The sequence below is a fragment of the Oncorhynchus gorbuscha genome, linkage group LG19, assembly GCF_021184085.1.
Source record: "Oncorhynchus gorbuscha isolate QuinsamMale2020 ecotype Even-year linkage group LG19, OgorEven_v1.0, whole genome shotgun sequence".
Classification (NCBI taxonomy): domain Eukaryota; kingdom Metazoa; phylum Chordata; class Actinopteri; order Salmoniformes; family Salmonidae; genus Oncorhynchus; species Oncorhynchus gorbuscha.
This window is the reverse complement of record NC_060191.1, coordinates 17,056,095-17,067,583: the sequence shown is the minus strand read 5'-3', so window position 1 is coordinate 17,067,583 and position 11,489 is coordinate 17,056,095. Positions and strand designations below refer to the sequence as shown.

At 43.2% G+C, this 11,489-nt stretch overlaps 1 protein-coding gene across 1 annotated transcript in view; it reads right to left on the bottom strand.

The window, feature by feature from the left end:
• Nucleotides 1-2,969: 2,969 nt before the first annotated feature.
• The window catches only part of mindy3 (MINDY lysine 48 deubiquitinase 3), a 50,925-nt gene continuing 42,405 nt past the window's right edge, over nucleotides 2,970-11,489 (bottom strand). The window contains exons 13-15 of the mRNA XM_046313554.1: nucleotides 5,213-5,300; nucleotides 4,366-4,437; nucleotides 2,970-4,000 (exon numbers count right to left, since the gene is read on the bottom strand). Coding sequence (XP_046169510.1) covers nucleotides 3,851-4,000; nucleotides 4,366-4,437; nucleotides 5,213-5,300 — 310 coding nt within the window. The 3' untranslated portion in view covers nucleotides 2,970-3,850. The remainder of the gene's footprint in view (nucleotides 4,001-4,365; nucleotides 4,438-5,212; nucleotides 5,301-11,489) is intronic.

Here is an 11,489-nt window from a genome sequence, read left to right as displayed (position 1 = left end):
GTGTGTATGTGTGTGATGGGTTTTCAACGCACGCGTTACCAATCCCCTGTCCTGCGCGAGTCCTCTCCCAAAAGTTAAGCTATAAATAAACTCGTAGCCTATTCTGATCCAGACACAATGTGTGGGTGTGCGTTTTTTTAGCCATCTTGCCTGCATAGCCAACATCCTGTAGATATACAGTGTAATCTTATCAAAGCAGAAAAATCCACTATGCTCACATCACTCCTCCAGTGTGTGTGTGTGTGTGTCCTGTGTGTGTGTTTCTGCATTAACTCAGTCTGCTCCTAATCAGCATCAGGATAGTTTTAATTTAATCTGAACTTTAGAATGTTTGTTGTCAAAAGACGGAAAGTCTCATATAGTCATAGTGAGCTGTAAAACTGTGACTGTGTGCTGGGGAGTACTGGTCTTTCTCAGCTGTTATGAGGAACATGTTTAGGAGATGCTTTATGTCCATTTGTGTTGGAGTAACATGACTTATGTGGACCACATTGTCCAAACATCTGTAATGACCTTAGTAACCATTTATTTAGCTATGGACCAAAATGAAGTACTTAGGCTGAAACGTATGCATTTCTATGTCACTGTGTGCGTGTGTAGAGTTAGGATGTTACTGAAAACCACTTCTTCATATTTTCAGACAAGTGATATGAACCAGGTGGGGTTGTGTATGTTGTGTGTGTCTGAGTGTGTGTGTGTTATAGAATCTGAGGCTGCATGGTGATGAGAGGGAGTCACAGTGAACAACCTTGACCTACCAGATGGAGAATTCAGACAAGTTTCCCCAACTCTCCTTAACCCCTCCCCTTCGCATGCCCTTTTCCTCCTTTACCCCCCCCCCCTTCTCTTTCCCTCTGCTGTTCTCAATCTCTTTCATGACGTCTCTCGGCACTCCTCTTGCTGTCCGTACCTCTCTCTCCATCTCAATCTATCCTTTCCCTCCCTCCCTGCTAATGTAAACTCAGCAAAAAAAGAAATGTCCTCTCACTGTCATCTGCATTTATTTTCAGCAAACTTAACATGTGTAAATATTTGTATGAACATAACAAGATTCAACAACTGAGACATAAACTGAGCAAGTTCCACAGACATGTGACTAACATAAATTGAATAATGTGTCCGTGAACAAAGGGGGTTCAAAATCCAAAGTAACAGTCAGTATCTGGTGTGGCCACCAGCTGCATTAAGTACTGCAGTGCATGTCCTCCTCATGGACTGCACCAGATTTGCCAGTTCTTGCTGTGAGATGGTACTCCACTCTACCACCAAGGCACCTGCCCTCACCCTCAGAAATAACAGGTCCCGACATGCTCAATGGGATTGAGATCCGGGCTCTTCGCTGGCCATGGCAGAACACTGACATTCCTGTCTTGCAGGAAATCACACACAGAACGAGCAGTATGGCTGGTGGCATTGTCATGCTGGAGGGTCATGTCAGGATGAGCCTGCAGGAAGGGTACCACATGAGGGAGGAGGATGTCTTCCCTGTAACGCACAGCATTGAGATTGCCTACAATGACAACAAGCTCGGTCCGATGATGCTGTGACACACCGCCCAAGACCATGATGGACCCTCCACCTCCAAATCGATCCCGCTTGGTGAGACAAAACCATGACTCGTCAGTGAAGAGCACTTTTTGCCAGTCCTGTCTGGTTTAAAGTCCATTATCGAACAAAAGGATGTTTCTGGGACATTTTGGAGTGCAGCAAGATCTTCAAAGGTAAGGCATTTATTATATCATTATTTCTGACTTTTGTGTCACCACCTGCCTGGTTGAAAATTATTTTCATGTGTTTGTATTCGGGGCGCTGTCCTCAGATAATCAAATGGTCTGTGTTCGCTGTAAAGGCTTTTTGAAATCTGACACTGCAGCTGGATTAACAAGTAATTAAGCTTTATTTTGATGTATTATACTTATATTTTCGGTTATCTTGAATATTGATATTTCTGTAGTTTGAATTTGGCGCTCTGCAATTTCACAGGATGTTGTGAAAACGATCCCTCTAAAGGGAATGGCGCGTGAAGGGATCACTAACACCCTTTACAATGAAGATCTGTGAAGGTATTTGATTTTAGCAAATTATCTTTGAAATACAAGCACCTGAAAAAGGGATGATCCTTTTTTTTCCTGAGTGAATGTCAATGTTGAACTCCAGAGACAGATGGAACCATAGTGGCTCATTACATTACAGACGAGCATATGGTCTCGCACATGCATATGGTGACCAACAACAGACAAGACACAAACATAGAATGTACCGTGCCTGTATACCTGCCATTCTCATAGAGCACATATGCTGTGTGAGCATGTTTCTTCTTGCTGTGTGCAGGCATCCAGAGGTGGACAGTCTAACCCAGTGTACACACACGTGAACAGCACTCTTAAAATTGCCCTTTTGAACAATGTTGATAGAGGTGGACTGTTCTTTCTCAACTGTTTCGTGTAAATCCAAGATGAACAGAATGAAAAGAGACTTCAGATATTCAACAGGATATCAGTTCTTAGAAACTTTACCTGGCGAGGATACACATGCGTGTGCGTGTACACACACCAAGAGGACTAGAACAAGAGTAGTGCTCCTCTCTTTGGTGTGCCACATGCCTGTGTTATGATGGTCATTCACCAGGTAAAAGCATTCTAATTTGTATGAGTTTCAGTGTGCGCTCAATAGTTCAACCATCCGTTATTGTTCTCTCTATCTCCCAGACTCATCCAACAAACAGAGATATCCCCTTTCCAATAACACACATACTGACAGACATGCAAACACAAACATACATACATGTTCGAGAGCATTCTGTTGAAATCAATGATGAATTGTGGGTAAATTGTGACTGACTGATCTATAAACAATAATGAGTAGTTACTTATGATGCAAGTAGACGGATGGTTATGTGAGACTACGATGCAAGGTGATGTGTAGATTAGTCAGTCGGCAGTCGCCTGCAACATCGAACATCACACAAGTGAAGAAAAACGGTTTATTAGTTTGGGGGGGGGGGCAATAAATACATGAATACCATATCACTTCCTGTGTTGGTATGAAGAGAGAAGTCACTCGAAGTGTAAAACCAGCCAAAGATTCTACTCCCAGGTCAAACCACTAAACAGGAGGAATTTCCTCATATCGCTGCTGTGATTGGTCCCTTTATGCTGTAAACACCAGGGTGTGTGTATGTGTGTGCGTTACCCTTTTACTCTAATCTGCTGTGAAAACCCTTGAGGCTAGTTTCCCAGCCCCAGATTTAGGCTGCTCCTGGACTATTTCAATGGAGATAATGCAGTAAACCTAATCTGGGTCAGGGATACCCTGCCTCAGTACTAAGAGGTCAAACTAACTTAGCTGTAGTTAGAATAGGAGAGTGTGTGTGTGTGTGTGTGTGTGTGTGTGTGTGCACGCGCGTCTTGGAAAAAGCTTTGGTTGTTTCTCTTTAACAGTCAGACAGCTGGGTGGTACAGAAGCATAGATCCAGTCAGTCAGTTACAGGTTTACATTCCAACGAGGTCAGCTATCTCCTTTATATGTAGTTCTTATTAGGTGAATATATCCCAGAGTATAAAACAGAGTCATCTATAGAGTGATAAGTCATTCAGCTTTTTACAACAAACCAAAAACATCCTGTGACTTCATTTACAGTCATGTAAAACACAACAGAGTTAACAGTAAACAAGTGTGTCTGTATGTCAAGTGTGTGTAGTGGCGTATATGTTCTGTGTGTGTTTTTCTCCTGCCCAGGACAGTGAGCAAATTCCTGTGTGTGCAGCAGTATACATGCACGGTGTCTCTCAGTCTTTGTGGACTTCTTTCCTTTAGAGATCAGTCAGTCCTCTACGACCCTAGCATTGAGTTAGTTAAGTGAAGGGGAGCGGTCAGTATTCCACAGCAGTTCTATGTAGGGCCACTTGGTCTGGAGGCAGCGCTTCACTGGAGTGTCATCTGTCCTCACCATAGGGTCCTCAAAGCCCAGGACCAGGGCTGAACCCTGCACATACTCCACCTGACAAAGAGAAACACACACACACAGTCAAGTATGCACACACACATTACATTCTAATTCTTACCCCCCTTTTGACCTCCCTTTCCGTAGCAACCAGTGATCCGGGTCAACAGCATCAATGTAATAGTATAGCTTCCGTCCATCTTCGCCCCAACCTGGGCTCGAACCAGGGACCTCTGCACACATCGACAACAGCCACCCTCAAAGCATCGTTACCCATCGCTCCACAAAAGCCGTGGCCCTTGCAGAGCAAGGGGAACAACTACTTCAGGTCTCAGAGCGAGTGACGTCACCCGATTGAAACGCTATCAGGGCGCACCACCGCTATCTAGCTATCCATTTCACATTGGTTACATATATCTTACCCTCTCATTGTGGTTGGACTGTTTCAGGCCATTGTAGTGGTAGACAGGAAAGGAGTCTGGGATTCCAGTATCCTGTAAAAACAATATATAAACCAGTTAACAATCATCCCTGGGGTGTGTGTGTCGATAACTCTGCTCAGGAAGATGTGGGTATATCGGAACCCACAGTTTGACTAGAGAACATTCTCTAACCCACAGACAATTCAGCATACTTTAGCCTGAAACCCATAACCCACGTATGTGTGTGTGTACGCATGTGAAACCCTAACCCCAATCCCACAGAACAGCCTATATTAGAACCCAGTCAATAACGACACAGGCCCAAACACTTTGTTGGGACGTTCCAGAATGCTAATAGACTGTGTGAGTGTGTTTATGTGAAACCATAACCTCAGTCTGTGTGTGTGTGTGTGTGTGTCTGTCTCCAGTTGGCTAATGGCAGTATAATTTCTTTGTAGCCGAGGGCCATTCCTCTGGTGAGTCCCCGAAGCCCTGATCACTTTAACACACTTCCCGCTCCTCTCTCTTTGTCCCCACCTCCCTTTCCCACCTCTTTCTCTTTGCCTCTCGCTCTCCCTCTCTTCAGAAATGGTTCCCTGCCACTGAGACCTTGTCTGAGCAGGGGTTTGTGTAAACATATATTTAAACATTTCAGTCACCATTGCATTGCTGTAAAAGATTTGATTCAACAAATTCATATCCATCGTCAGCCACAAACCACTAACAAAACGGAAGCGCTCATGTACGTACATGCATACGCCAAAGATATTTCTTGTTTATCGGTCTTCGCAGTTTGTTTTATGGATATTGCTGCAGCTTTGAAGTATCTCAGCTCCTCTTCAGTTACCTGATCAGGGAAGAACTCCAGGAGGAACGGAGCCAGCAGCACGATCCCCAAGCCCTCTGGATCCAACTTACTCTTCATCAGACTCACACTGGAGATGGAGCGAGGGAGAGAAAGAGAGGAAAGAGTTACGTTTGTCAAACATTTCAACATGATCTTATAGTCTAAACACAGCAATGAGACATACCCCCAATTCTTCAGAAAATCTAAAAAAATTGTCCCTGTTTTAAAGCAATGATACAACTTGTGTCAGTTGGAGGGAGAGAAGGGGGAATTGAGAAGGGACATTGGGTGAGAGCTAGAGAAAGGGTGGAGGTGAGGAGGGAAGGGGTGAGGGAGGGCGATGGGGTGCAAGTGAGGAGAGGACAAAGGGGTGGAGAAGGGAGGGGTAGAGGTGAGGAGGAAGGGTGGAGCTGAGGAAGGAGGGGGTGCTGGTAGTGAGAAGGGCTGTCTGAGGTATAAATGTGTCATGTTCTGTGTAAAAGATTTGGTGTAAGAAAGCAAACACTGGAGAAATGTACGGTAACTCCGTCTGATGAGGAGTTATGGTGTGTGTGTGTGTGTGTGTGATACTAAATATACCACTAGACATTCCTGTGTGTTAGAGCAGGAATATTATTCTTATTCCAGTGATAAAACAGAGAAACATTTCCCTTTTAAGGCAGAAATAGAGTGTTACATGCCCAGACAGAGGCTGATAACCCAGTTAAGACTGTGTGTGTGGGTTTGTGTGTCATCTGATGTTGCAGTCAGAGAAATAATCCTCTGCATTGTCATTAACAGCAGACTCCTACATTTCCTCAGTAAAATAAACGTCCTGAGCAAATATCTAAATTGGCTTTTTACGAAGTTACCATACGAAAGACCAGATATTCACCCTATACATCATAACTGACAAACAAACAAAACAAAAGCAAAGTATTATTATGCTTTGTTGATTTCAAAAAAGCTTTCGACTCAATTTACCATGAGGGTCTGCTATATAAATTGATAGAAAGCGGAGTTGGGGTAAAAAAACAAACATAAAACATAAAATCCATGTACAGTCGTGGCCAAAAGTTTTGTGAATGACAAATATTAATTTCCACAGTTTTCTGTTTCAGTGTCTATAGATATTTTTGTCAGATGTTACTATGGAATACTGAAGTATAATTACAAGCATTTCATAAGTGTCAAAGGCTTTTATTGACAATTACATGAAGTTGATGCAAAGAGTCAATATTTGCAGTGTTGGCCCTTCTTTTTCAAGACCTCTGCAATCCGACCTGGCATGCTGTCAATTAACTTCTGGGCCACATCCTGACGGATGGCAGCCCATTCTTGCATAATCAATGCATGGAGTTTGTCAGAATTTTTGGGTTTTTGTTTGTCCACCTGCCTCTTGAGGATTGACCACAAGTTCTCAATGGGATTAAGGTCTGGGGAGTTTCCTGGCCATGGACCCAAAATATCAATGTTTGGTTCCCCAGGCCACTTAGTTATCACTTTTGCCTTATGGCAAGGTGCTCCATCATGCTGGAAAAGGCATTGTTCGTCACCAAACTGTTTCTGGATGGTTGGGAGAAGTTGCTCTCTGAGGATGTGTTGGTACCACTCTTTATTCATGGCTATGTTCTCACGAAGAATTGTGAGTGAGCCCTGATGTTTTTCCTGGAGAGAAGTGTTTTTTTCTTTGCTGCCCTACTTGACACCAGGCCAACCTCCAAAAGTCTTCGCATAACTGTGCGTACAGATGCACTCACACCTACCTGCCTGCTGCCATTCCTGAGCAAGCTCTGTACTGGTGGTGCCCCGATCCCGCAGCTGAATCAACTTTAGGAGACGGTCCTGGAGCTAGCTGGACTTTCCAGGGTGCCCTGAAGCCTTCTTCACAACAATTGAACCGCTCTCCTTGAAGTTCTTGATGATCCGATAAATGGTTGATTTAGGTGTAATCTTACTGGCAGCAATATCCTTGCCTGTGAAGCCCTTTTTGTGCAAAGCAATGATGACGGCATGTGTTTCCTTGCAGGTAACCATGGTTGACAGAGGAAGAACAATGATTCCAAGCACCACACTCCTTTTGAAGCTTCCAGTCTGTTAATCGAACTCAATCAGCATGACAGAGTGATCTCCAGCCTTGTCAACACTCACACCTGTGTTAACGAGAGAATCACGGATATGTCAGCTGGTCCTTTTGTGCCAGGGCTGAAATTCAGTGGAAATATTTTTGGGGGATTCAGTTCATTTGAATGAATTGCAATTCATCTGATCACTCATAACATTCTGGAGTAAAAAAAGTATTTAGTCAGCCACCAATTGTGCAAGTTCTCCCACTTATGTAATTTTTATCATAGGTACACTTCAACTATGACAGACAAAATTAGAAGAAAAAAAGATCCAGAAAATCACATTGTAGGATTTTTAATGAATTTATTTGCAAATTATGGTGGAAAATAAGTATTTGGTCAATAACAAAAGTTTCTCACTACTTTGTTATATACCCTTTGTTGGCAATGACAGAAGTCAAACGTTTTCTGTAAGTCTTCACAAGGTTCACACACACTGTTGCTGGTATTTTGGCCCATTCCTCCATGCAGATCTCCTCTAGAGCAGTGATGTTTTGGGGCTGTTACTGGGCAACACGGACTTTCAACTCCCTCCAAAGATTTTCTATGGGGTTGAGATCTGGAGAATTGCTAGGCCACTCCAGGACCTTGAAATGCTTCTTACGAAGCCACTCCTTTGTTGCCTGGGCGTGTGTTTGGGATCATTGTCATGCTGAAAGACCCAGCCACATTTTTATCTTCAATGCCCTTGCTGATGGAAAGAGGTTTTCACTCAAAATCTCACGATACATGGCCCCATTCATTCTTTCCTTTACACGGATCAGTCGTCCTGGTCCCTTTGCAGAAAAACAGCCCCAAAGCATGATGTTTCCACCCCCATGCTTCTCAGTAGGTATGGTTCTCAGTAGCTTTGGATGCAACTCAGCATTCTTTGTCCTCCAAACACAACAAGTTGAGTTTTTACCAAAAAGTTACATTTTGATTTCATCTGACCATATGACATTCTCCCAATCTTCTTCTGGATCATCCAAATGCTCTCTAGCAAACTTCAGACGGGCCTGGACATGTATTGGCTTAAGCAGGGGGACACGTCTGGCACTGCAGGATTTGAGTCCCTGGCGGCGTAGTGTGTTACTGATGGTAGGCTTTGTTACTTTGGTCCCAGCTCTCTGCAGGTCATTCACTAGGTCCCCCCGTGTGGTTCTGGGATTTTTTCTCACCGTTCTTGTGATCATTTTGACCCCACGGGGTGAGATCTTGTGTGGAGCCCCAGATCGAGGGAGATTATCAGTGGTCTTGTATGTCTTCCATTTCCTAATAATTGCTCCCACAGTTGATTTCTTCAAACCAAGCTGCTTACCTATTGCAGATTCAATCTTCTGAGCCTGGTGCAGGTCTACAATTTTGTTTCTGGTGTCCTTTGACAGCTCTTTGGTCTTGGCCATAGTGGAGTTTGGAGCGTGACTGTTTGAGGTTGTGGACCGGTGTCTTTTATATGGATAACAAGTTCAAACAGGTGCCATTAATACAGGTAACGAGTGGAGGACAGAGGAGCCTCTAAAAGAAGAAGTTACAGGTCTGTGAGAGCCAGACATCTTGCTTGTTTGTAGGTCACCAAATACTTATTTTCCACCATAATTTGCAAATAAATTCATTAAAAATCCTACAATGTGATTTTCTGGATTTCTCGCTCATTTTGTCTGTCATAGTTGAAGTGTACATATGATGAGAATTACAGGCCTCTCATCTTTTTAAGTGGGAGAACTTGCACAATTGGTGGCTGACTAAATACTTTTTTGCTCCACTTTATATGCAAATTGCCATCATACAAACTGAGGCAGCAGACTGTAAAAATTCATATTTGTGTCATTTTCAAAACCTTTGGCCACGACCATACACAAACAAGTGTACAGTTCAAACCCCTCAGGGCTGTGGGGTGCAACAGAGATGCAGATTGAGCCCCGCCCTCCAACATACACCAAGTGTACAAACCATTATGCTCTTTCCAGGTCAGACAGACCAGGTGAACCCAGGTGAAAGCTATGATCCCTTATTGATGTCACAAATTAAATCCACTTCAATTAGTATAGATGAACAGCAGGAGAAAATGTTAAAAACATTACTTAAGCTTCTAGACAATTCAGACATGGATTGTGTGTATGTGTGTCATTCAGAGGGTTAATGGGCAAGACAAAATATTTAAGCTCCTTTGAATGAGGTATGGCAATAGGTGCCAGGGGCACTGGTTTTTTATGTCAAGCGCGGCTGTATTTTTCATACACAACAGTTTCCTGTGTGTATCAAGAATGGTCCACCACCCAAAGGACATCCAGCCAACTTGACAACTGTGAGAAGCATTGGTGCCAACATGGGCCTGTGGAACGCTTCGACACCTTGTAGAGTCCATGGTCCAACAAATTGCAAACTCAATATTAGGCAGGTGTTCTAAATGTTTTGTACACTCAGTGTATACATCAACGAATTGCCAAGGGCACTATAACAGTCTGCAGCACCCAGCCTCACTCCACTAGAATATGAAGTCAAATGTCTATCATTTGCTGATGATCTGGTGCTTTTCTCCCCAACCAAGGAGAGCCTACAGCAGCACCAAGATCTTCCGCACAGATTCTGTCAGACCTGGACCCTGGCAGTATGCTTGGGAGGGATCGAGATTGTCATACCGACCTTGTGCCATCCTGGGATATTCAGTAATACCAGTACTGAACACAAGGGGCGCCATTTTCAAACCCCACTGCAATCCGAAGGTTAGCAATGCTAACAAGTACATGTAAAATCCCATAGAGAATGCTAACTAAATGCTAACAAGTGCAGTGCAAACATTTGACCTAAACTATTCGCAGGACAGACATCCCAGCTCAAAGTTATACATCTAACTCAAAACGAAAAAAACGAATTAGACAGAAAGGCTCTTGATCCAGTTCCTTTTTTAACATTTCGCTAATTAAATTACTTCACCAATCAGTGCGGCTAGAGCAGGCAAGCTAGTTGCTTACGTGCGTGATGAAATTGTGAAATTGTGCAGGTGGGGAGAGAGAGAGGGTTGCAGGGATGCAAACTAGTCACCTTTCAGTGAAATTTGACGTTTTGAATCTAAAATAGGTGACCTACGTGATTCGTGTAGATCCGATGGGGTGGGATCACTACTGGCTGTAAGCAAACGAGTGATGCGCGTTTGGAGCAATACTGGCTGCTATATCCAAGGCTCAGCCCATCGTTCACAAAACAGAATGCTATGGGGGGTGATAAGGGACATATAAGCCTAGGCAACTGTACCACCTGACATGACACTAATGCCGTACTAACGTTTGCGTGACTCCTGCGTTAAGTGTTAATGAAAGTCATAATGTGCATAGTTTATATTAATTCAATCTCAACCATAAATGTTAGAAACATACCATTTTTCCTGTGCAAGCAGACATTCCAACGTAGCCACCTTGAACTATAGTGTAGCCTACGGCTTGTGTATTTCCTGATATCGCTAATGGCCTAGAAAAAATGCCCAATCTATAGATTATCTTTCTTTCCCTCAACAGCACGTGGCATGTTATGTTATCTTATCTCGCTGTATACAGATCTAAATGTTGTTAGCCAAATCACAGACTGTTGTTACCAGTTCCACATCAAACAACCAATAAGAGTTGTGTCCACGGCTTTCAGAGGAGTTCATAGGTGCTATTCGGGGTCCTTGGGATGTCCACACCTATCAAGTATAAATGTAAATTGGTTAAGTTTAGTGTTAGTAAAGGCTAAGTACGTCCCAAGGAATCTGGATTGCAGTGACTGTTCATAGTGAGACTGGCATGCTATTTGAGAGCTAGGCGGCAACTCAAACATAAATGTGTGGCAGAAGTCATTTTCAAGTGTCTGTCCCAGATAGTTTCCTTATTAGAGACTATTCAAATAATTACCAAGATGTCCTTGATCCAACTGAGGAGTAAGTAGGCTATATTTATGTTGTGATATTGTTAGGAAATATTTAGGTCTACTGTGTTAAGGCAAATGTGGTTGATTTGAAAATATTTTTTTGATGAAAACGTATTTTACCTTTATTTAACTAGGCAAGTCAGTTAAGAACAAATTCTTATTTTCAATGACGGCCTAGGAACAGTGGGTTAACTGCCTGTTCAGGGGCAGAACGACAGATTTGTACCTTGTCAGCTGGGGGTTTGAACTTGCAACCTTCCGGTTACTAGTCCAACACTCTAACCAGT